Consider the following 26,964-nt stretch of genomic DNA (forward strand, 5'->3'; position numbering starts at 1 on the left):
CAACACCTAAATGGGTCCCCACACACATTCAAACCTGGGGGCCTTTAAATGTTAGCATAGAGTTAAATAAAACAGGTGCTGCACTTATTTGCAGGTGCTGCACTTATTTTATGAGCCGGCTGCTTTGTCCGTCTGTAGTAACGGTCCCAGTGGAGAGGCTGGTAGTTATGTTCCCCCCCCGTCACCCGTGATTTGTGCATACCTCTCCCCCTCTCTTTTAGAGGATGTAAATCTAACTCCATTTGCCTATTCCCCTCCTGACCCCAAAATGGATTGGTGGGAAACTCCTACTCCTACTAGTCCTCCTTCCACCATTTATATTTCAGTCTAGCACTCATATCCAGGTCAATTACTATCACAAGTGCAAGTAGCCTAATCAAATAAGGAGGCTCTAAGCCTGCGTTTACATAGGCAGCCCAATTCTGATATTTATTCCACTAATTGGTCTTTTGACCAATCACCTCAGATCTTTTCACTTCAGAGCAGATCTGATTGGTCAAAAGACCAATTACTGAGATTTTTTTTTGAGTTGAATTGAATTGGGCTACCTATGTAAACGCAGCCTAATAGACCTGCTCCAATGCAGAGTGGTGTCAGCCTCTGCAGTGGTTTGATGCTGTATTTTACAAATTAGTGTCCTTGGCTGTTTTGAAGGGTGTCTTAAAACAAAATTCATTACTGTTATTATTCCGTTACTCTTTAATGACCATTATCATAGTCCAATGGCCGTGTCATGTTGGCTAACACTGGTTTATTACGTTAGAGCGTCATCGAGTCCAATAAAGATATAGAAACCCCATAAAGAGCCCCAGTCTACATTAGAGCCCATTACTGGCCAGCCAGTCTGGCTCCATAGATATTGATCTGAGAACCCTCAATATGACTACACTATCCTCTTAGGACTGATCACTCCACGGTGTGTGTGTGTCTGTGTGTATGTGTCTGTGGCAAGCTCTGTAATCTCCTTCATTTTCCTTTTCCACAGGCGACCCAGTCTTAACACGTCATTGTCACTGTGCAGAATCATAATCAGATTCATTCTGCATGTCTTCAATAGCGCTCTTTTGCCTCCCTTTTCTCCTTCCCTCTATACATAACACACACACACCATCCTCCATCCTCTCTCTATTGTGGCGTATGCTGGCTGTAGCGCTGCTTTCCTGACCTACATCTCACACCAGTTCTGTCTGTCTGTCTACTGCTGTCAACTCTACTCTCCATAGGGGATGTGGGGCCTCATAACAAACCTCTAATCATTAGTACAATTAATTGAATTAACCTCACACACACTGCAATAAATGTGATCTGATACAAACACACAGATATGAGTGCTTTAGTATGGTTCCACAGAGTCTAGTACAGTATTTAGGGCTGCAGGTAGCCTAGCGGTTAAGAGCGTTGGGCCAGTAACTGAAAGGTTGATGGATAGAATCCCCAAGCCGATTAGGTGAAACATCTGCCGATGTGCCCTTGAGCAAGGCACTTAACCTTAATTGCGCTTGTAAGTCGCTCTGGATAAGCGCGTCTGCTAAATTACTAAAATGTATAGACAGAGTATGATACTGCAGGTATAAGAGTCAAACACATTGGAGTTCATTCAAAAGGTGAAGTTATCAGAGGCTAAAGTTGACACTGTCCAGTGCCCCATAGGTGATTATCATTGCATTAGTGGGATTCATGATAAGTATGATTATCATAGCTATCATTAGTATGGCCAACAAGCTAGCTATAGATGACCTTGCTTAGACCACTGTGTCCATGCAGGATACAGCAAGGTAGCCTGTTAGCTTCCATGGCTAACAGTGAGGCGTTTGTCTCATTCATACACTGAGCCAGACAGACTGGGTTAATTTAGTGTAAGTGCCTCCGCTAGCTCAAGGGCACAGAGTGGCAAGCCACTTGGGGTTGCACTGCATTTCAATGTAGGAGGAAGAGAGAGGAAGGGAGATCCTCTGTGTGTGTGTGTGTGTGTGTGTGTGTGTGTGTGTGTGTGTGTGTGCGTTTATATGTCTACATTAGGGGAGAGCAGGCACTTTCATTTGACCCAGTTTAACATGGCACCTCACCTCTCATCAGCCACAACAGGAGGTCATGGGGGCCCAATCACCTTTACCGCACGAGGACCAATCCTCACAGGACCAGGAAGTGAGCTTGTCATTCAGATAATTTCCTACTTGTGTGACTCAGGGAGTGGTTGTCCCACTGGCTATCCTAAGTTGAATGCACCAATTTGTAAGTCGCTCTGGATAAGAGCGTCTGCTAAATGACTTAAATGTAAATGTGTTGGGTCTGGTGGCCCGGCAGTGACCAGTGTTGATTTCCCATAATTCTCCATGCACTTGATTGACTTTGGATTTGTCCGGCCAATCACATTGAACCCCTCCCTGTTGGATCTGTCTGTGACAGTCATCGTGTGTGTGTGTGACTTTGGATTTGTCCAACCAATCACATTGACCCCCTCCCTGCTGGTTCACCGTGTGTGTGACGATCCTCCCACTCAGTCTGCCGAATTCTTTCTCTCTGCTCTTGTTTTCCTTAATAGGATGTTGGTGGGCGGAGCTGGGAGGGTCATCAGCAAAATGAGACACACCTGGGCTTGGGTGTGTCCCGGGGATAAATACACCTTCCCCCATACATGGAGGAGACGCTCTCCATGCAGACACCCTGCTGGTTTGGGTTGGGGCATTTTGGGGCTTCTTTGTGTTCATTTGTTTTGGCACCTCTCAAAACCCCTCATTACCACCACCATATTTAATAAATATGTTTGTTATTTCTTTATCTCAACGCGTTGTCTCTTTGTTCCGGGCTACGAGCCGGTTCGTAACGTGTGCGTGTAGCCTATACAGCCACCAGGATATGTGTCACACCCTGGCTCTGGGGACTCTATATGTTGAGCCAGGGTGTGTAGATTCTATGTGTTCTTGTTCTGTGTGTATATTCTATGCGTTCTATTTTCTATGTTGGCCGGTGTGGTTCTCAATCAGAGGCAACGAGTGTCAGCTGTGGCTGGTTGTCTCTGATTGGGAACCACATTTAAACAGGCTGTTTTCCCACAATAGTTGTGGGATCTTGTTCCTTTTGGTTTGTTCCGTGTTTGGTTGTTTAACCTAGGACGTCACGTCATCGTTTATTGTTTTGTTCGTATTATCACTAAAGATAATAAAGTATGTTTGCCTTCAACACTGCGCCTTGGTCTACTTCGTTCAACGATCGTGACAGAAGATCCCACCATACCAGGACCAAGCAGCGTGTCCAGGAGCAGGCAGCCTGGACGTGGGAGCAGATAATGGACGGGCAGGGGTCCTGGACCTGGGAGGAAATCCAGGCCGGGATGGATCGCCGTCCATGGAAGGAGACGGTAGAGGCGCGACGGAGAGAGGAGCAACGGCGTCAACAGGGTCGTCGTCGGACGGACGAGAGGCAACCCCAAAATATTTTTAGGGGGGGGCACACGGCATGAGCGACGGGGCAGCAGGAGGCAGCTACAGGGCGTATTAGGAGGTTAGGTGAGGAGGCCACCAGGTCAAGGGGGCTATTGGTCCAGAGGGAGCAGGAGTTAGTGGTTCAGAGGGTGGAGCTACTGGAGGCGATAAGGGAGAAAGTGAGAGTAGAGGCACGGCGAGAGGAACTGTGTAGGCAGCTGAGGGAGTGGAGGGTTATGACGAAACCCAGTCCCGCTCCTCACACCAAGCAAGTGGTGTGCGTCACCAGTCCGGTCCGGCCCGTTCCTGCTCCCCGCACTAAGTTGATGGTGCGCGTCGCCAGCCCGGCCCGGCCTGTTCCTGCTCCCCGCACCAAGCCAATGGTGCGCGTCGTCAGCCCGGCCCGGCCTGTTCCTGCCCCTCGCACCAAGCCTACGGTGTGCGTCGCCAGCCTGGCCCGGCCTGTTCCTGCCACTCGCACCAAGCCTACGGTGCGTGTCGCCAGCCCGGCCCGGCCTGTTCCTGCTCCCCGCACCAAGCTAATGGTGCGCGTTGCCAGCCCGGCCCGGCCTGTTCCTGCTCCCCTCACCAAGCTAATGGTGCGCGTCGCCAGCCCGGCCCAGCCTGTTCCTGCCACTCGCACCAAGCCTATGGTGTGCGTCGCCAGCCCGGCCCGGCCTGTTCCTGCCACTCGCACCAAGCCTATGGTGCGCGTCGCCAGCCCGGCCCGGCCTGTTCCTGCCACTCGCACCAAGCCTACGGTGCGCGTCGCAAGCCCGGCCCGGCCTGTTCCTGCCACTCGCACCAAGCCTACGGTGCGCGTCGCCAGCCCGGCCCGGCCTGTGCCTGCCACTCGCACCAAGCCTACGGTGCGCGTCGCCAGCCCGGCCCGGCCTGTTCCTGCCACTCGCACCAAGCCTACGGTGCGCGTCACCAGTCCGGTCCGGCCCGTTCCTGCTCCCCGCACTAAGCCAATGGTGCGCGTCGCCAGCCCGGCCCGGCCTGTTCCTGCCCCTCGCACCAAGCCTATGGTGTGCGTCGCCAGCCTGGCCCGGCCTGTTCCTGCCACTCGCACCAAGCCTACGGTGCGCGTCGCCAGCCCGGCCCGGCCTGTTCCTGCTCCCCGCACCAAGCTAATGGTGCGCGTCGCCAGCCCGGCCCGGCCTGTTCCTGCTCCCCGCACCAAGCTAATGGTGCGCGTCGCCAGCCCGGCCCGGCCTGTTCCTGCCACTCGCACCAAGCCTATGGTGTGCGTCGCCAGCCCGGCCCGGCCTGTTCCTGCCACTCGCACCAAGCCTATGGTGCGCGTCACCAGCCCGGCCCGGCCTGTTCCTGCCACTCGCACCAAGCCTACGGTGCGCGTCGCCAGCCCGGCCCGGCCTGTTCCTGCCACTCGCACCAAGCCAGGGGTGCGAGTCGTCAGCCCGGTAGGGCCCGTTCCTGCTCCACGCACCAAGCCAGGGGTGCGAGTCGTCAGCCCGGTACGGCCCGTTCCTGCTCCACGCACCAAGCCAGGGGTGCGCATCGTCAGCCCGGTACGGCCCGTTCCTGCTCCACGCACCAAGCCAGGGGTGTGCATCGTCAGCCCGGTACGGCCCGTTCCTGCTCCACGCACCAAGCCAGGGGTGCGCATCGTCAGCCCGGTCCGGCCCGTTGCTGCTCCACGCACCAAGCCAGGGGTGCGCATCGTCAGCCCGGTACGGCCGGTTCCTGCTCCACGCACCAAGCCAGGGGTGCGCATCGTCGGCCCGGTCCGGCCCGTTGCTGCTCCACGCACCAAGCCAGGGGTGCGCATCGTCAGCCCGGTCCGGCCCGTTCCTGCTCCACGCACCAAGCCAGGAATGCGCGTCGTCAGTCCGGCACAACCCGTGCCTGGGTTACTGGTGCCTGGTCAGGTACCGGTCAGCTGCTCCACACCGGAGCTTAAGCAATCCGCTCCTACGATGTCCAGTCCAGCTCCAGCCAGCGGGGCCAGACCGGACCAGGGGCGCTACAGGGGGATTATTGGAGGGTGGTGGGCAAGCCCGGAGCCGGAACCGCCTCCGAGGAGGAATGCCCACCCAGCCCTCCCCTGTTTGGTTTATGTTGAGGCGCGGTCGCAGTCCGCGCCTTTGGTCGGGGTACTGTCACACCCTGGCTCTGGGGACTCTATATGTTGAGCCAGGGTGTGTAGATTCTATGTGTTCTTGTTCTGTGTGTATATTCTATGTGTTCTATTTTCTATGTTGGCCGGTGTGGTTCTCAATCAGAGGCAACGAGTGTCAGCTGTGGCTGGTTGTCTCTGATTGGGAACCACATTTAAACAGGCTGTTTTCCCACAATAGTTGTGGGATCTTGTTCCTTTTGGTTTGTTCCGTGTTTGGTTGTTTAACCTAGGACGTCACGTCATCGTTTATTGTTTTGTTCGTATTATCACTAAAGATAATAAAGTATGTTTGCCTTCAACGCTGCGCCTTGGTCTACTCCGTTCAACGATCGTGACAATATGACCCAAAACCAACCCATAATGATAACTTCCTACACAACAACCCAGTGACCCACTCCCCTAGCAGAGCCCAACCCATCATTTACATGTACATTTTAGTCATTTAGCAGACGCCACTTACTGTTAGTGAATGCATACATGTTTTATTATTGAATTATTTATTTATTCATACTGGCCCCCGTGGGAAACGAACCCACATCCCTGCCGGCCAAACCCTCCCCTACCTTGGACGACGCTGGACCAATTGTGCACCGCCCATGGGTCTCCCGGTCGCGGCCGGCTGCGACAGAAGCCTGGACTCGAACCAGGATCTCTAGTGGCACAGCTAGCACTGCGATGCAGTGCCTTAGACCACTGCGCCACTCGGGAGTCAGTCCCCATATATAGCATATTGGAACAGATTACACTGTCTCTGATGCCACTCAGTTTATTAGGACACAATAGCAGTAGCCATCTAGCCAAACCCAGCCCACACTGTAAACACAGTATTGTATTGACTAATCTCTCTAACCAGCTCTATGTGTGTGAATCTGACCAGAACCTAACCAGGTCAGCCTGATGTTAGCACCATAGGGGTGATATTGTGTAATAGTCACAGTAACAGCAAAGGATAGGACTATAGGACCCATTACTTGTATAGTAACACACTGTACCACTGCTGTAGTATCAGCAGGCTGTAACATAGTGATGTCAGTGTGTGTTTCTGGCCAGAGACAGATTAGAGCTCCTGGGACCACATCGACATGGAATCAGTATCACTGAACACACACACTAAAAGCATTCTGGGATCGCTGGCGTCATCTGTCCAAAGTGACAGGGGGATCCATGTCTGGGTGCTCTGTCTGTGTGTGTGTTGCAGGGGAGGGGATCCTTAGACCTTGTCTGGGAAAAAGGCAGCCCCTAAAATCCACTTAACCCCTCCCTCCACCCCTCCCCCTCTCCATATTCAACCCCCAAATTGCTTAATAAAAAACCTGTCACCCTTCTCTCCCTCTCTCACACCCCACTGTCACATCTGAGCCATCATGGATGGAAGGATTAATAGAGAGAGGCACCATTCAAATACAATGAGTGGGCCCCCCTAATGGTCCCCCCGGGAAACAAGGGTAATTCACTGATCAAACATCCCAAATTAAAGACCCTGTTTTGAAATTAAATTTGACATGACACCTCACTTTTCTGTGTGGAGTTAAATGATAAAAACCTGTGTGTTTCTATCTGATAGAAAATTAGCATTGGATGAATTACCTAAGGTAGTTAACATAATGCTATCAATATGTTAATTTTAATTATATTAAACATTTCTGTGAATTACAGGGGCTCTTCCAAATGCGTTATTGCTACACATGGTTACCCCATCAGTTCAATACCTTTGCACTATAATCATGGGACAAAACAGTGGTCGACTATCCCTACAGAAGAGCAGTCTGCAGTGATGGTGCTGCTGTTTGGTTAAGTAGTGCCACCATGTGGTAGAAACATGCAACTGCAGACCCAATGGAATGACAAGTACTGAATGCAATTCCATTGTTTATAATCAAGCGGGAAAAAATTGGAAATTGAATGTTATCTAAAACATTTAAAAGTAGTTTAATTAAGCGACAGCCATTTAACCAATTTGAGTCATGTAAACTGAGTCCCCTGTAGTTTTATGACCAATAATAACATGCCTTTACCTCCGCACTGACAACCAAAATACATTTGATTTCTTTCCCCAAGGCTTTTCACCATTATCAATTTACACATGAGGAGTGGAAGCCGTCAAGAGGGTTGCCATGGTGAGGACGACTCATTAGCACGGCAGAATTAAAAGGGCCTCTTAAAAACACAGCGGCATCCCCCTCTTTACTCTCCTCCTTCCCTCCCTCTTTCCCCCTCTCCTCTGTTCTAATTAATCTCTACAGGGTGGAGGGGAGCTGCAGCATATTCAGGCTGCTTGGCTGTTCTCAATCAGGCTTAATTGAGCCTCCAGCTGATTCACTCATAAAGGGCCTGGGGCCGAGGATAAGACTAGGGCCATGGGGATAAGGTTGGGCTGGGGTTTGAAACAAGGGTAGGGGGTCCAGTAGTGATGGGGGTAAAAATCGATACAGTTACATAGAGATAATAAAATAAAAAAATAATGTAAGTCGCTCTGGATAAGAGCGTCTGCTAAATGACGTAAATGTAAATGTAAATATTATTTTAGGATTATATTATATCGATATTTGATATCCAAGTATCTATTTTGTATTGTTTTAGCTATTGTAAGTAGCGGTAGCTAGCGCTAGTCGGCTGTACCTGTGCCAAAACTGGTATTTGTCATCCTATAGCTCGTGCTCCATCTTCTATAGCTTGTTCTCCAGCCAACATGTTTTCAGCACTTTTATTTCCCTGACTGATCATGCTCTCGTCTCTCTGCAGCAGACATATGGTAAGAAATATGTTTGGAACATCAAATTGCAGTATCGAATCGCAATACATATAGAATCGTGAGAATCGCAATACCAATCGTATCGGAACCTAAGTGTCGTGATAATATTGTATTGTGAGGTCCCTGGCAACTCCCAGCCCTAGGGTCCAGGGTCTGTTGCTGGGGTTTGAAACAAGGGTACAGGGGGTTGAGGTTCTATGGCTTGGATTGGGGCTAGGACAAGGGCTAGTCCTGAGGTCTATGGCTGAGGAGTTAGGACAAGGGCTGGGGGTCTATGACTGGGGACCTAGGACAAGGGCTGGGGGTCTATGACTGGGGACCTAGGACAAGGGCTGGGGGTCTATGACTGGGGACCTAGGACAAGGGCTGGGGCTCTATGGCTGGGACCAGGGTTGAGAATGAAGAATAAGACAGGATAACATTATATTATTCAACCCCCTTTTATAAGGGCAATGCACAACTGTGAATACTGTGAATAATCATGCAACTCCCCTCTGAAGCAATTTCTGGCCACTAAAACATGCAGTACCCAATCTGATTGTATGAGGGGTAGGACTGTGAGCAACCCAGAAATACCTCAGTGGAAGCAGCTTGGAGCTGATAAAAGCCCAATCTGATCAGAGAAGTAATTAAATAAATGAGTTTGAGCCAGGCCATTTAGTGCTTAAACACTGTTATCCTGTACTAGGCCTGAATGAAATAGGGTAACACAGCACTACGGTTGAATTAAATAGGGTAACACACAGCACTACGGTTGAATTAAATAGGGTAACACACAGCACTACGGTTGAATTAAATAGGGTAACACAGCACTACGGTTGAATTAAATAGGGCTACACACAGCACTACGGTTGAACTAAATAGGGTAAGACACAGCACTACGGTTGAATTCAATATGGCTAGGGCTGTAGTGAGGACATGTAACTGCACTAATGACTCACTACTACTACTACTACTACTACTACTACTACTACTACTACTACTACTACTACTACTACTACTACTACTACTACTACTACTACTACTACTACTACTACTACTACTACTCCTCCTCCTCCTGGAAATGAAGCTCCAAAAAGCACGCTATAGGCCTGCATGCTTGAGCGTACACACACACACGAAACGCACATGCACTCGGAATTAACTCAAGTAAGCAGTAAACAGGCTTCTCCACCTAGCTAAACATATTCAGGCTGTTAATACTATTAGACAGCAGGTCAGTACAGGTTAACTCTCTTTATGGCCTTTCACCTCAACCCTCTCTGCAATGTGTCAGTGCTGGGGAGAATGGAATGTCGCCTCACACACACACACACACGATCATCTGTAACACATCACCACGTAACACAAGACAGGTGACAGGCACAGCCCAGGAGAGGGGGATGGGGAGGGGAGGGATGGAAAGAGGGAGAACCAAAGGGGTAAGGGTGTCCTTTGTAGCTCAGTTGGTAGAGCATGGCGCTTGTAACACCAGGGTAGAGGGTTCGATTCCCAGGACCACCCATACGTAAAACGTATGCATGCATGACTGTAAGTATATATTATTATATTATACTGATAGGGTCTGACATACATACCCAAAGCGCTTCATATATCATCACTGCAATGCTGTCTTAATCTAATTCATACGATCAGGCTCCAGCATCCTGCCATACACCCACTACACCACTAGGGGGCTCTACATCCTTCACAGGGGCATCAGCAAACCTTAGAAAATAAACCACAGGGTTATTTGGCCCTAATAATCTAATCAACTCCTTAAGTAAAAGTCACACACAGATGTGACTGTGTGAAGCCCTACTAGCACCACACATTCAACTAAATTAGTCCCGTCTCTACCTGTCACAGACAGACACGAGGACTCAGGTCTTAGCCACACATGATGGAACTGTCACCTATTAGAGCTTCACAAGGCAGGCATCCCTCCATTAACCACAGAACTAGCCATGCAGCACCAATTACCCCTTCATTCAATGACGAGGGGCAGAGCCAGGGTAACTGAATTAGGCCTGAAGGGAGGTGGGTTTGGTGAGGCACACAGGCAAGTTAACACACACACACTTACATTTACATTTTAGTCATTTAGCAGACGCTCTTATCCAGAGCGACTTACAGTTAGTGAATACATATTTTTTATTTTATTTTTATACTGGCCCCCCGTGGGAATCGAACCCACAACCCTGGCATTGCAAACGCCATGCTCTATCAACTGAGCTACATCCCTGCCGGCCATTCCCTCCCCTACCCTGGACGACGCTGGGCCAATTGTGCGCCGCCCATGAGTCTCCCGGTCGCGGCCGGCTGCGACAGAGCCTGGATTCGAACCAGGATCTCTAGTGGCACAGTTAGCGCACTTCATCAGAGACATGTAAACTTTGGGAAATTATAAGAGGGGGGGAGAAAGAGAGAGAAACACAGAGACAGATACAAAGACAAAGAGCAAGAGAGAGAATGAGAGAATGAGGGGGAGAGAGAGAGAGCAAAACTACATTGTTTGGGATAAATCCTCTATCCCACCAAGATCAGCTGCGTAATGCTTTCTCAAACTTTGTCCTCAAACTGCCAACGGTGGGTTTAAGGGAAACGGTGTGTGTGTGTGTGTGTAGGGGGTGGGACTAATGTTTAACAATGTGTCTTTGTGACTGTTCCTGTTAAAATCCCAAAGTTAATCAGGCAGAGGAAAGACAACTTATTTTGTGTTCCCATCTCTCAGCAGGGACCATATAAACACACACACACACACACACACACACACACACACACACACACACACACACACACACACACACACACCCTTACAGTAACTTCTGGGGCACAGGTTGACACCATTGTCTAGTTTTTCAACAATGAAATAAATCCTCTCATCCTTCATCTCAACCTCTGTTTCCATCTCCTCAGCATTCGTCTCTTCTATAGCTGTGTATGTATAGCTATAAGCCATGCTAATCCATGACTAGATAAAGGAGAGGTGCTTGACCAAACGGTCCGATGTAAAGGTGTGTTGCTGACCGTGGTTAAAGCGGGGAGTCAGCCTTAGTCATGTCACAGAGCTATGACCAACTAGGTCAAGGTAAATAGAACTCTACAGTCTTAACCAGATCACAGAGAGAGAGGGGGAGGGAGAGAGAGAAGGGGGAGGGAGAGAGAGAAGGGGGAGGGAGAGAGAGAAGGGGGGATGGAGAGAGAGGAGAGAGAAGGAGAGTGCTGTGACAAAGTATTTGCCACCTTTCTGATTTTCTCTATTTTTGATAATGAATGTTATCAGATCTTCAACCAAAACCTAATATTAGATCAAGGGAACCTGAGTTTACAAATAACAAAAAAATGGAAAATGGAAAACCCATAAATGTTGCTGAGTTAAAGCAGTTCTGCATGGACGAGTAGGCCAAAATTCCTCCACAGTGACGTGAGAGACTGATCAACAACTACATTGCAGCTAAAGGTTGCACAACCAGCTATAGAGTGTAAGGGGGCAATTACTGTTTCACACAGAGGCATTGGATGTTGCATAACTTTGTTCATGAAATAAATGAAACAAGTATGTCATTGTTGTGTTATTTGTTCACTGAGGTTCCTTTTATCTAATATTAGGTTTTGGTTGAAGATCTGATAACATTCACCAGTATCAAAAATTTAGAAAATTTGAGAAAATTTGAAAGGGGGCAAATCGTTTTTCACAGCACTGTATACGTGTGAAGCATGACACAAGACAAAGCAGTCTCATTTAAACTAACCTGAGTCAAATTCCCCATGCAGTTTTCCGTCACTCCCCTCTAGTTCTCTAAAAAGCCCACTGATTTCATTAGGGCCCATTTCCATTTGCCATTACTATTCCAGAAGGAAGCCTGCTCCTCTGGCACTCAGGTCCTCTGGACCCCACAAGGGAGCTGTTGGCTGTGATTGGTCAAACCCTGGACCTGCGTGTGTGTGCCCACTGGGGGCTTATGGGGGATCTGGAGAACACCTGCTACACATCTAAACTGGTAACTAAAGAACATAACACAGAGAGGGAGAGAAAGAGAGAGGGGAGGGAGGGAGGAAGAGAGAGGGGAGGGAGGGAGGGAGAAAGAGAGAGGGGAGGGAGGGAGGAAGAGAGACAGATACAGTGCATTCAGAAAGTATTCAGACCCCTTGACTTTTTCCACATTTTGTTATGTTACAGCCTTATTCTAAAATGGATTAAATTGTATTTTTCACCTCATCAATCTATTCACAATACCCCATAATGACAAAGCAAAACAGGTTAAGAAATGTTGCACATTTACAAAAAAAATTAAAAACGGAAATATTACATTTACATAAGTATTCAGACCCTTTACTCAGTACTTTGTTGAAGCAGCTTTGGCAGCAATTACAGCCTCGAGTCTTCTTGGGTATGACGCTACAAGCTTGGCACACCTGTATTTGGGGAGTTTCTCCCATTCTTCTCTGCAGATCCTCTCAAGCTCTGTCAGGTTGGATGGGGAGCGTCGCTGCACAGGTATTTTCAGGTCTCTCCAGAGATGTTCAATCGGGTTCAAGTCCAGGCTCTGGCTGGGCCATTCAAGTACATTCAGAGACTTGTCCCGAAGCCACTCCTGCGTTGTCTTGGCTGTGTGCTTAGGCTCGTTGTGCTGTTGTAAGGTGAACCTTCGCCCCAGTCTGAGGTCCTGAGCGCTCTGGAGCAGGATTTCATCAAGAACCTCTCTGTACTTTGCTCCGTTCAACTTTCCCTGGATCCTGACTAGTCTCCCAGTCCCTGCCGCTGAACAACATCCCCACAGCATGATGCTGCCACCACCATGCTTCACCGTAGGGATGGTGCCAGGTTTCCTCCAGATGTGATGCTTGGCATTCAGGCCAAAGAGTTAAATCTTGGTTTCATCAGACCAGAGAATCTTGTTTCTCATGGTCTGAGAGTCCTTTAGGTGCCTTTTGGCAAACTTCAAGCGGGCTGTCATGTGCCTTTTACTGATGAGTAGCTTCCGTCTGGCCACTCTACCATAAAGGCCTGATTGGCGGAGTGCTGCAGAGATGGTTGTCCTTCTGGAAGGTTCTCCCAATCTCCACAGAGGAACTTTGGAGCTCTGTCAGAGTGACAATCGGGTTCTTAGTCACCTCCCTGATCAAAGCCCTTCTTCCCCGATTGCTCAGTTTGGCCGGGCGGCCAGCTCTAGGAAGAGTCTTGGTGGTTCCAAACTTCCTCCATTCAAGAATGATGGAGGCCCCTGTGTTCTTGGGGACCTTCAATGCTGCAGACATTTTTTGGTACCCTTCCCAAGATCTGTGCCTTGACACAATCCTGTCTCGGAGCTCTATGGACAATTCCTTCGACCTCATGGCTTGGTTTTTGCTCTGACATGCACTGTCAACTGTGGGACCTTATATAAACAGGTGTGTGCCTTTCCAAATCATGTCCAATCAATGGAATTTACCATAGGTGGACTCCAATCAAGTTGAAGAAACATCTCAAGGATGATCAATGGAAACAGGATGCACCTGAGCTCAATTATCGAGTCTCATAGCAAAGGGTCTGAATACTTATGTAAATAAGGTATTTCTGTTTTTTATTTTAAATATATTAGCAAACATTTCATTATGGGGTATTGTGTGTAGATTGATGAGGAATAACATTTATTTAATCCATTTTAAAATAAGGCTGTAACGTAAACTGTGAATAAAGTGGAAGCTATATAAAGAAAGAAGAAGAGCATTGAGGAAGAGAGAGATGTAGGAATGAATTACCCCTAGCCTTAAAGCTCTGTGTCAGCCGCCGTCTGTTCAACGTAGCGTAAATACAGCGTGACTACTGTGTTAATACAACGTACAGCACAGGCACAATACTGTACCAATGTGGGCAACATCTTGAGCTGTCACGGCGCGTTAGCCAAAACAGGCGTGAGCAGGGACGCTAGTCTGGCTCGCATTGTTACACTAAACGCATAAGAATAAGTGATTCATCACACACACATGCTTGTACACACACTCAGGCGTGCACACACACACAGCGCAATATCATAAGGACTTGCTACATACAGTATTAGTTTAGCAACATTTTGTTTATTGACCAATGACTATAATGACCCCCCCGTTACCCTCCGTCACCCCCGTTACTCACTACTGTCACCCGCGTCACCTCATCCTGTCATCTCCGTCACAGTCCAACACAGGGATGTCCCATCACCCCAAGCTGCTGGCTATTGTTTAGGGTTCCCATGAGTGGGGTGGACGGGTGCTTCTTTATTTGTGTATCTTACTGTAAATTCTGATGTCCGGTGCCTGCACTGAGCACGCATTGACGTGTTCAGGCTCAAATATACACACACACACACACACACACACACACACACACACACACACACACACACACCACGGCACCCATACATGTCAGTAACTACAAAACATATAGCATCTTTCTATAATTTAGGAAGAGATAAAGGCCTAGAAAGAGAAGTACTAAGATAGACTGACTTTTATCATGGCTAGGTTGTTTATGTGCTATCAATGAATCATAATATCTGGGTTTTGATCCCAGAGGTCGTGTAACTAACTCCCTGATGCCCTCAGCTCGGCCGCCAGGACCTCTGCCACCACTCACAATTCAAAGGTTAGAGGTCACCACAGCACACCCTGATGACACACCAAATGACCCCCGACAAAGGAGTCACACACACACTCTCTCTGACTCACACACACATGCAAACACAAGGACAGACGGCACAGATCACACAATTACAACTACTACTAATCACATGATGAGAGGAGACAAAGCCCCGGCTTGAGAGCGGCTGTACCACATGTCTCACATAGATACACACTAACACTGTTCAAACAGGATAGTCTAAAACAACATTACTGCCAAGGTCTGTTCACAACACAACAACAGACTTGTCTCTGTCTGCAGTAGAGCCACAATGAGCATTCCAGTGTTTCCCCTAGGATTTTTTTCAGCAGCAGTGGTAAAGTTAGCGTAATGTGTGGGGAGGGGTTGTAGTAGTGGGCGTGGCCAATGGGCGGGCTCCGATCCAACATTTTAGAGGCCCTTCTCTTGGCCGCAGAGACAAAATGTTGCTGTTTTAAAGCTAATTTCCTGCAATTCTACACATTTTGCTATGACTTATGCTATCTGAGTGACATTCTTTGGGGAACATTACATTTTTGGAATTTTAGATTCTCCTTAACTGTCTAGTTTTTATTTTGGTGATTGTTAGTTCTCATTAGTTCTCTCTTATAAAAAATATATAACTCCATAATATTTTCTACATACTTTATATCTGGTTTTAGTAGTTTAAGTTTACACTGAAAATGTTTTTTTTTTTTTATGTCATATTTTTTGGAGTGGCAGCAACAATTTAGCAGCGGTGGCCCAATTTAGCAGCGACAGATTTTTCACCTAGTCAGCTCGGGGATTAGAACCAGCGTATAGTATAGATTAGAATATAAAGTACAGCACTATAGACAAGTCCAAAGGCCAGAGACTCCTCCTGCCAGGACTGACTAGAAGAACAGTCACACTAAAGCCCAGAGACTAGTCCATAGTCAGAAGAGCAGTTTAATCTACCATTGCAGTCCAACAGTTCCAGGCACATGTGTGAATGAGCACACAACTTTCTAACGTCTCAACAGCACTACTGTCTCTGTCACACAACAACCAGTAAAACTCTAGCCGACCGACTCCAGTCTGAGTAGGGTGTTCTGTTCTACCTTGGCCATCCTGGTAGGTGTGTCTGTGTCCCAGGGAGCCCTTGGTCTCGGGTCCTAGCAGTCCCGGTTTGGGCGTCCACAGAGAGTCCTGTCTCTGGTGGACCTTGGTGGAGAGCAGGCGGCGTCGCAGGCTGCCCTCGGGCCTCCGGATGGGCCCTGAAGCATGGGGCTGGACTGGTAGGTTGTTGCCCATCTCTGAGGTGGTGTGGAAAGCCTTCTTCCCTCCCAAGTCCTCATAGCAGGCGGCCCTGTTCCAGCAGCTGACCACCGGCTTGGAGGAGAGGCACTGCACGTATGCGATCATCCTCTCTCTGTCTCTAAGACCCCCGAGCCCCCCTCTCTATACCCTCTCGGCCCTCCCACTTGGGACAGGGGCTTGTATGTGTGTGTGTGTGTGTTTGTGTTTCACCCCCCTCCTATTTTCTCTCTCTAGCCCCTAGACCCTCAATAGGACTCCCCCCCCCTCTCCAGGAAGGATGAAGGGATGGGAGGGGCTGGTTTTCATGGTTTTTGCAATCCGCAGGGGACCCTCTCCCCCCTCGAGACCACAATCTCCAAAAGGCCACCTCTCCCCCTCCCACTCTCCTCTCTTTTTGTTCTGTCTTTCGCTCCCTCTCTCAGGGGCTTCTATTGACTTGCATTGATTTGCCTGACAAAAGGGAAGAATATGCAGTGTCAGATTACAAGCTCTATTTCCAAAACAAATACGGTGAATCTTCCAAAATCCGGCACACCTCAAAAACATCAACACCAAATCCGACTTAGCAAAAACCCAAAGTCGGAAGTTTGGGTTTGAGAAAAAAATAGTTGGATTCCAATTCCAAAAAGACCATGAGAAATGTGCTGAAATATTCTGAGGATGTGTAAAAAGTCTCACGTCACAATGTTAACTTTCTCCAAAACACTCCTCACTGGTTCTCAATTCTCCAGCGAAGTGTGTAGAACTCAAGAGTCTCTCTCTCAAACACAGTCAGGGTGTATGTGGGATGGAGACACCCTCTAGAACAGAAGCTAGAGATGAGGAAAAGAGATACCCCTGGTGAATAGGTGAGTAGCGACTCTCCAGCACAAAGTGTGTGAAGGATGAGTATCGTGAGGTGAGTTTCTCTCCCTCCTTTTCTTCTCTCTCTCTCTCTCTCTCTCTCTCTCTCCAACTGACTATCAGCGTTGCCCCTTGGCCTCTCCTCCCCTCCCCCCCTCTCTCCTCCTCTCCTCTCCTTCATAGGTCTAATCTGTAATTCCAGATTATCCAGTCCTAGTCCCTTTACCGAGACAGCAGACACGGAGAGCACTACAGATGGACGCCATCCTGCTGCTAATTAACCCTGGTGTAATGGTCAGCCTGCCAGCGTGTGTACACGTGTGTGGCACCTCAGATGACACACAGTGGACAACTGCCAGTCATTACAGGTGTGACCTGGAGGATGCAAATAGAACCAGATAAACATAGAAAAATAAAGACAGACTGACAAAGATGGACAGAAACAGACAAAGAGACACACAGACACATCTAGACAACAGTTAAAGGTTGCGCCTCTTCTGCAACAACGGTGCACCTGTGTGTGATTCTAGACTAGGCCACTACATGTAGCTGTGTGTGATTCTAGACTAGGCCACTACATGTAGCTGTGTGTGATTCTAGACTAGGCCACTACATGTAGCTGTGTGTGATTCTAGACTAGGCGACTACATGTAGCTGTGTGTGATTCTAGACTAGGCCACTACATGTAGCTGTGTGTGATTCTAGACTAGGCCACTACATGTAGCTGTGTGTTATTCTAGACTAGGCCACTACATGTACAGTGGGGAGAACAAGTATTTGATACACTGCCGATTTTGCAGGTTTTCCTACTTACAAAGCATGTAGAGGTCTGTAATTTTTATCATAGGTACACTTCAACTGTGAGAGATGGAATCTAAAACAAAAATCCAGAAAATCACATTGTATGATTTTTAAGTAATTCATTTGCATTTTATTGCATGACATAATTATTTGATACATCAGAAAAGCAGAACTTAATATTTGGTACAGAAACCTTTGTTTGCAATTACAGAGATCATACGTTTCCTGTAGGTCTTGACCAGGTTTGCACACACTGCAGCAGGGATTTTGACCCACTCCTCCATACAGACCTTCTCCAGATCCTTCAGGTTTCGGGGCTGTCGCTGGGCAATACGGACTTTCAGCTCCCTCCAAATATGTTCTATTGGGTTCAGGTCTGGAGACTGGCTAGGCCACTCCAGGACCTTGAGATGCTTCTTACGGAGCCACTCCTTAGTTGCCCTGGCTGTGTGTTTCGGGTCGTTGTCATGCTGGAAGACCCAGCCACGACCCATCTTCAATGCTCTTACTGAGGGAAGGAGGTTGTTGGCCAAGATCTCGCGATACATGGCCCCATCCATCATCCCCTCAATACGGTGCAGTCGTCCTGTCCCCTTTGCAGAAAAGCATCCCCAAAGAATGATGTTTCCACCTCCATGCTTCACGGTTGGGATGTTGTTCTTGGGGTTGTACTCATCCTTCTTCTCCCTCCAAACACGGCGAGTGGAGTTTAGACCAAAAAGCTCTATTTTTGTCTCATCAGACCACATGACCTTCTCCCATTCCTCCTCTGGATCATCCAGATGGTCATTGGCAAACTTCAGACGGGCCTGGACATGGGCTGGCTTGAGCAGGGGGACCATGCGTGCACTGCAGGATTTTAATCCATGACGGTGAAGTGTGTTACTAATGGTTTTCTTTGAGACTGGTCCCAGCTCTCTTCCGGTCATTGACCAGGTCCTGCCGTGTAGTTCTGGGCTGATCCCTCACCTTCCTCATGATCATTGATGCCCCATGAGGTGAGATCTTGCATGGAGCCCCAGACCGAGGGTGATTGACCGTCATCTTGAACTTCTTCCATTTTCTAATAATTGCGCCAACAGTTGTTGCCTTCTCACCAAGCTGCTTGCCTATTGTCCTGTAGCCCATCCCAGCCTTGTGCAGGTCTACAATTTTATCCCTGATGTCCTTACACAGCTCTCTGGACTTGGTTGGAGTCTGTTTGATTGAGTGTGTGGACAGGTGTCTTTTATACAGGTAACGAGTTCAAACAGGTGCAGTTAATACAGGTAATGAGTGGAGAACAGGAGAGCTTCTTAAAGAAAAACTAACAGGTCTGTGAGAGCCGGAATTCTTACTGGTTGGTAGGTGATCAAATACTTATGTCATGCAATAAAATGCAAATGAATTACTTAAAAATCATACAATGTGATTTTCTGGATTTTTGTTTTAGATTCCGTCTCTCACAGTTGAAGTGTACCTATGATAAATATTACAGACCTCTACATGCTTTGTAAGTAGGAAAACCTGCAAAATCGGCAGTGTATCAAATACTTGTTCTCCCCACTGTAGCTGTGTGTGATTCTAGACTAGGCCACTACATAATAATAATAATAATATGCCATTTAGCAGACACTTTTATCCAAAGCGACTTACAGTCATGTGTGCATACATTTTTACGTATGGGTGGTCCCGGGGGAACCCACTACCCTGGCGTTACAAGCGCCATGCTCTACCAATTGAGCTACAGAGGACCACTACATGTAGCTGTGTGTGATTCTAGACTAGGCCACTACATGTAGCTGTGTGTGATTCTAGACTAGGCCACTACATGTAGCTGTGTGTGATTCTAGACTAGGCCACTACATGTAGCTGTGTGTGATTCTAGACTAGGCCACTACATGTAGCTGTGTGTGATTCTAGACTAGGCCACTACATGTAGCTGTGTGTGATTCTAGACTAGGCCACTACATGTAGCTGTGTGTGATTCTAGACTAGGCCACTACATGTAGCTGTGTGTGATTCTAGACTAGGCCTGCTACATAAAGAGCTGTGTGTATCATATGGATCGATCATCACTAATCAGATTGTAGGGGGCATTGGGGCTTTAGCCTACGGATGATGAGAGCTGTGACAGAGCTGCTGACCAGCAGAGGGGGAGAGGAGAGGAGATAGAGTGCTTGGCCAGGGAAATACACTGGCTTTATATAGGTTTTATTTAATTTACACCACAGCAATGATGACTAGGCAGATTATAAACATATAAAAGCATAGACACACGCATGCACACACACACACCAAAATGTTGTGGGTAGAGCCTCTTCAAAAAGACTACTGACAACCCTGAACTGATGCAAGGCAGAAAAAGGAGGAAAAGCCAGATAGAAACAGAAAGAGGGAGAAAGAGAACTGAAGAGGAAGGGAGGGATTCACAGTAATAAATAAATGAGAAAAAACAAACACCACACAGCAGCTCCATCTAGTGGTACAATATCACATCGCCACTTCAATGATCCATGTACGGAGTACTGTCGTAGAGAAACCAGACTCCCACTGAAAGTAACTCCGCTATAACCTCATCTAGCAGAGTGTGTTTAATGGTCACTCCCGACAGTACCCCTGTCTGTCTTTCTAAGGTACAGTAAGGTAAGGGTGAGGTTGGATGATCCAGGCACCAGGCATCGACTCAGCCCTCAGTTCAACCCTAGCCCAGTCACATACCACCCTGCATGGGTAAAGGCAGAGAGAGAGTCAGGGCAGGGCTGGATGATAGCACCAGACAGGCAGACATGCAGACAGACAGACAGACCAGACCAGACCAGACCAGACCAGACCAGACAGACAGACCATGGCTCTAGCTCCAGGACACTGAGCAGGAAACCAGTATTCTTCTACCATTGTCAAAGGATCTGAATAGCTTGTAAAGACGCACAAACAACCAGACTGAACAGTAACAAATATAGAGAGGAGGGAAACGATGGATAAAGGTCAAATACCATATGGAAGTAGGGTCAGTGTGTGCGTGTGTGTCCTGCCAAAGCCACAGCAGATAGCTGGGTTCACAGAGCCATTAGCGGAGGTTATCATTTCTATAGCGAAGCCACACTGCCAACACTAATAGCACAGCCAAACCAACACACGCAACGCAGGCAGGCCAAAGGGCTTTTAACACAGGCACATCTGAGTGTGTACTTAACCCCTCCCTCTGTTCCCATTCTAAACCATGTAAGTATAGTACAAACACACAGACACAGTTTCATCAACACAGAGGGGTGTTGGAAAACACACACACTCTCTCCCTCTCTCTGTCATATAGCTACGTATATGAGAGATACACAATCACTCTCTCCCTCTCTCTGTCATATAGCTACGTATATGAGAGATACACAATCACTCTCTCCCTCTCTCTGTCATATAGCTACGTATCTGAGAGATACACAATCACTCTCTCCCTCTCTCTGTCATATAGCTACGTATATGAGAGATACACAATCACTCTCTCCCCCTCTCTGTCATATAGCCATGTATCTGAGAGATACACAATCACTCTCTCCCTCTCTCTGTCATATAGCTACGTATCTGAGAGATACACAATCACTCTCTCCCTCTCTCTGTCATATAGCTACGTATCTGAGAGATATACAATCACTCTCTCCCTCTCTCTGTCATATAGCTGCCTATCTGAGAGATACACAATCACTCTCTCCCTCTCTCTGTCATATAGCTACGTATCTGAGAGATATACAATCACTCTCTCTAGTGTGCATTAGGTACAACAGGTTCACATCCCAAGCGGGGGGTATAGAGTGATGCGGACAGTGGACACACTCACACATACATGAGTGGTATCATCAGCACAATAGGGGTCGCTTGGACTAACACACAGACACACACACATTAGCAGCCTCACCTTTGAGAGAACTAACTAAACAGTGGGGGGTTCAAACTGACACAGTGACCGGCACACACTCAGACAGACAGACACACAGAGAGTCAGACAGACAGAGACAAACAGACACCCTGACAGACAGACAGACAGTGTGAGAGTCAGTCATGGTTCAGTACTGCATGGGTAGGTAACCCCCCGGCCCAGCATGCAGGGCGGCCAGGCTCTCACAGCCCACTGGTTCTGAATGGGGATTATGGGTAGTCAGTCAGGAGGTGTGTGTGTGTGTGTGTATGTTTGTGTGTGACTATACCTCCCAGACAATGCTGTTGATGCCCACGCTGGGTCCACACTGGGAAGAGCTCATCCACAGTCTGTGTGAGTGTGAGTGTGAGTGTGTGTGTGTGTGTGTGTGTGTGTGTGTGTGTGTGTGTGTGTGTGTGTGTGTGTGTGTGTGTGTAAGCACGTGGGCGCGTGTGCGCCTGTGTGTGTGTTTGTACAGGGGGCTAGAACGGAAGGCTCAGAGAAAGGGACAATGGTTTCCAGGGAGACCCAGGGGGGCTGAATGTAGGGAGAGTGAGAAAACACCTGCATGCTGTGTTCTGTTTGTCCTGAGTCTGAAGAATCATCCGCTGTAAGAGTCAGCTATTGTCTAAGGAGCTCAGGCTAACAAACAAAACTCATCCATTGTCTACAGGAGCCCTATGGAAAACTTAGCCATTGTCTCTAACCAACTGTAGCGAACAGAACTCGTCCATTATCTAGAACTCTTGCTTGTCAACAGAACTCATTCGTAGTTTACAGGACTCATCCATAGTGAGAACCTGTTCTACAGACCATTCGACAGAACTCAGAAGTAATCTATTGTCTTTGGAACTCAACCTCTGGGGTGTCTAAATAGTCATTTCTTTGCTGTCCAAGATTTGGACACTAGGATTTGCCGCCATTTTCCCTGAGGTATGTGTGTGACAGCTCCATCTGGTGTGAGAACGTCCATCAGCCCTCCTCCCCACAGACCAGAGGTCAGAACAGGTCTCCTGGGGTCATGACCCCATCAGACCAACCACACAGGTGTCTGCTAGGATACTGGAGGACACAGCTGAGGAGGTCAACTAGCTAAAGCAGGCATGGACCCAAATAAAATGCCATAATATTAAACATTATATAGTCTAACCTAGTCTCTGTAGCATCTTAAATGGAGACTGAAAGTGAATAGGCTAAATAAAAGGCAGTCAAAGCTTATCAACATGTAGGGTCACTCTAATAGCTCTGAAACTCAATAGACTGGTCTGGTCCTTCATATAGGCTGTGAGTGAGGGTGTCAAATGCCATCACACATAGTAGGTAGGTTATATATAATTTAGGTCTGGACCCAGCCACTAACACGGAGAGACAACACCTGACCCCCAGCCATCCCAAGAGTGTATGGAACTCACCGAGACACATTCCTGGTATTCACACACATTCTGCGCACACACACACACAAACACACACAAAAAGTGACCATCCCCAAAACGTGTTACTTTATACCAATGAGAAAACTTGTGCATGTGCTCATAATCATAAGTTTCAACACACGCCTGCATAGCGCATACATGCCATCAACATACTCACACATGTATGCCTGCCTATACACACCCACACTCATACACACACCTCCATAACACATGTACGCTACACACATGCCTGAGATTCACAATGGACACCAGAGGGAGAAGTCGACAGACTTTACACTGTTTTAGCTTCACACTGTAATCAGTTACGGCATGAATCTCCACTCCATACACAACCATCTATCTACTGCTCTACACCTAACACACTACCATCAACTTCTACACAGAGAATTCAGTTACAGCACAGTCAATCTATTCTAAACCAAAAACAAGAGTTGTATCATGAAGCACAGTGCCTTCTGAAAGTATTCATCCCTCTTGACTTAGTCCACATTTTGTTGTGTTACAGCCTGAATTCAAAACGGATTTTAAAAAAGATCCTCACCCATTTATACACAATTCCCCATAATGACAAAGTGAAAACATGTTTTTAGAATTTTTTGCTAATGTATTGAAAATGAAAATGAAATATCTAATTTGCATAAGTATTCATACCCCTGAGTCAATACATGTTAGAATCACCTTTGGCAGCAATTACAGCTGTGATTCTTTCAGGGTAAGTCTCTAAGAGCTTTGCACACATTGGATTGTAAAATTGAAAATTCTTCAAGCTCTGTCAAGTTGGTTTTTGATCATTGCTAGGCAGCCATTTGTAAGTCTTGCCATAGATTTTCAAGCCGATTTAAGTAAAAACTGTAACTACGCCACTCAGGAACATTCAATGTCGTCTTGGTAAGCAACTCCAGTGTATATTTGGCCTTGTGTTTTAGGTTATTGTTATCCTGCTGAAAGGTGAATTTGTCTCCCAGTGTCTGTTGGAAAGCAGACTGAACTAGGTTTTCCTCCAGGATGTTACCTGTGCTTAGCTCTATTCCGTTTCTTTTAATCTTAAAACACTCTGTAGTCCTTGCCGATGACAAGCATACCCATAACATGATGCAGCCACCACCATGCTTGAAAATATGAAGAGTGGTACTCAGTGATGTGTTGTGTTGATTTGCCCCAAACGTAACACTTTGTATTCAGGACATAAAGTTAATTTCTTTGCCACATTCGTTGCAGTTTTACTTTAGTGCCTTATTGCAAACAGGATGCATGTTTAGGAATATTTTTATTCTGTACAGGCTTCCTTATTTCCACTCTGTCAATTAGGTTAGTATTGTGGAGTAACTACAAAGTTATTGATCCATCCTCAGTTTTTTCTTATCACTGCCATTAAACTCTGTAACTGTTTTAAAGTCATGGTGAAATCCTTGAGCGGTTTCCTTCCTCTCCGGCAACTGAGTTAGGAAGGATGCCTGTATCTTTGTAGTGACTGGGTGTATTGATACACCATTCAAAGTGTAATTAATAGCTTCACCATGCTTCAATGTCTGCTTTTTTTTTTTTACCCATCTACCAATAGGTGCCCTTCTTTGCAAGGCATTGGAAAACCTCCTTGGTCTTTGTGGTTGAATCTGTGTTTGAAATTCACTGCTCGACTGAGGGACTTTACAGATAATTGTATGTGTGGGGTACAGAGATGAGGTAGTCATTCAAAAATCATGTTAAACACTATTATTGCACACAGAGTGAGTCCATGCAACTTATTATGTGACTTGTTAAGCAAATCTTTACTCCTGAACTTATTTAGGCTTGCCATAACAAAGGGTTTGAATACTCAGCTGTTAATTTGTAATTAATTTGTACAAATGTAGTGTAGAAAACATATGAACACCTGCTCTTTCTATGACATAGACTGACCAGGTGACTCCAGGTGAAAGCTATGATCCCTTATTGATGTCACTTGTTAAATCCACTTCAATTAGTGTAGATGAAGGGGAGGAGACAGGTTAAAGAAGGAATTTTAAGCCTTGAGACATGGATTGTGTATGTGTGCCATTCAGAGGGTGAACGGGCAAGACAAAAGATTTAAGTGCCTTTGAACAGGGTATGGTAGTAGGTATCAGGCGCACCGGTTTGTGTCAAGAACTGCAACGCTGCTGGGTTTTTCATGCTCAACAGTTTCCCGTGTGTATCAAGAATGGTCCACCTCCCAAAGGATATCCAGTCAACTTGACACAATTGTGGGAAGCATTGGAGTCAACATTGGCCAGCATTCCTGTAGAACGCTTGACACCTTGTAGAGCGCATGCCCTGACGAAATGAGGCTGTTCTGAGAGCAAAAAGGGGGGTGCAACTCAATATTAGGAAGGTGTCCTTAATGTTTTGTACACTCAGTGTATGTCTACACTGTGATCATTAATACAATGGGCTAACCATAATAGCATAAAACCCATCTTAACTATTCCCTGCCTACATCATAGCCACTAGACAGCTTAACCCACATGGCAGAAGGGGCAGAGGAGAGAGATTTCCCATCATCTGTACTGTACTGGGCACATCTGCCATCTCTTTGCTCTCACCAGACCACCACACCAGCTGGATTAATGAAACATCACCCAAACAAAGTAAAATAGACAGAGATTTAATAAGAGGTTAGACAAGGCAACTAAAAACACAACACCAAGCACGGACCAGTTCCCTTTTGGTCCTTCTGTCTTTGGTGTTCACATAATAAAGGTCTGGATTGGTGAGAAGAGAGCAATATGGTCCTAGTTCCACTTGTTGTCCTAGTCTGGACAGAGCTGCCAGACTCATCTAGTTTCATTTGTCCTGCCTGGACAGAGCTGCCAGACTCATCTAGTTTCATTTGTCCTGCCTGGACAGAGCTGCCAGAATCATTTGCCTTCAGTACTGTCTGGATTGGAACATCTGGTGACATCTTGGTTTTACAAGAAATTAGATTCACTTTACAAGGCAGACATGTTGCATACTCAACCTGGAGCTTCTGGATTACTGGCTGTAAATGTTCAATTCTAGGATACAACAGCCTGACGGGATCTAACATAAAACCCATCAACTCTTTGGACACCAGTCAGGTCCATTCCCCTAACCCCTACACAACCACCCTGCAACATATTACATTGGAACGAGACATGGTGGGTAAAGTGATAAATACAGACTTATGAAACCAACCACTCCCCATAACATGCCAAGAGCTTACAGTAAATTAAAGAGCTGGGGTTTACCGTGGTACTGAAGGGTAAAGTCAAGTCAGGGCAGATAACCGCATTCTAACTAACATTACCAGCCTTACTCCTGCTCTGGGCTGGAAAGATCTAGGGCGACACAGCCTAAAACACCTCTTATCTTCAATCTGGCAACCCAGACGGCTCTGGACCTGGCAACCCAAACAGCTCTGAACATTCACCAACGGTGTGGAGCAGAGACCAGGCTTTGTGGAATCTATCTCCGACTACATCGATTCGCACAATTATGAAACGCCCACCTTGTATCTATGTTTGTCCTCTGTAGGTGCGTGCCTTTCTCTGTTTGCTGAAATCAATACCTTTTCAATAAACGTTAATGAAATACAACCTTGTTGAGATTTAATTGGCACATGCACATTTCCACTGATTTGCCATCTTAGAGCAACAGCAATGAGCAAACCGTCAGTGGTTGTATTTGATTAACGTTTATTGAAAAAGTATGGATTTCAGGAAACAAAGAAAGGCACGCAACTACAGATGACAAACATATGTAAAAAGTGGGCATTTCATGATTGACATTTTTTGAAGTATTGACCTTGAGCGAATTG

General features: G+C 47.0%; 1 protein-coding gene across 5 annotated transcripts in view; it reads right to left on the bottom strand.

Annotated features, from left to right (window-relative positions):
• nhsl1b (NHS-like 1b) overlaps positions 1–26,964 on the bottom strand; it is a 187,319-nt gene that overhangs the window by 46,511 nt on the left and 113,844 nt on the right. Inside the window, exon 1 of one of the 5 annotated variants that reach the window (XM_045210201.1) lies at positions 16,004–16,820. The exons of the other annotated variants lie outside the window; for them this stretch is intronic. Within the exon in view, the coding sequence (XP_045066136.1) occupies positions 16,004–16,307 (304 nt within the window). The 5' untranslated portion in view covers positions 16,308–16,820. Of the gene's footprint in view, positions 1–16,003; positions 16,821–26,964 lie in introns of those variants that run through there. 5 annotated transcript variants of the gene reach the window in all.

The sequence above is a fragment of the Coregonus clupeaformis genome, chromosome 33, assembly GCF_020615455.1.
Source record: "Coregonus clupeaformis isolate EN_2021a chromosome 33, ASM2061545v1, whole genome shotgun sequence".
NCBI lineage: Eukaryota > Metazoa > Chordata > Actinopteri > Salmoniformes > Salmonidae > Coregonus > Coregonus clupeaformis.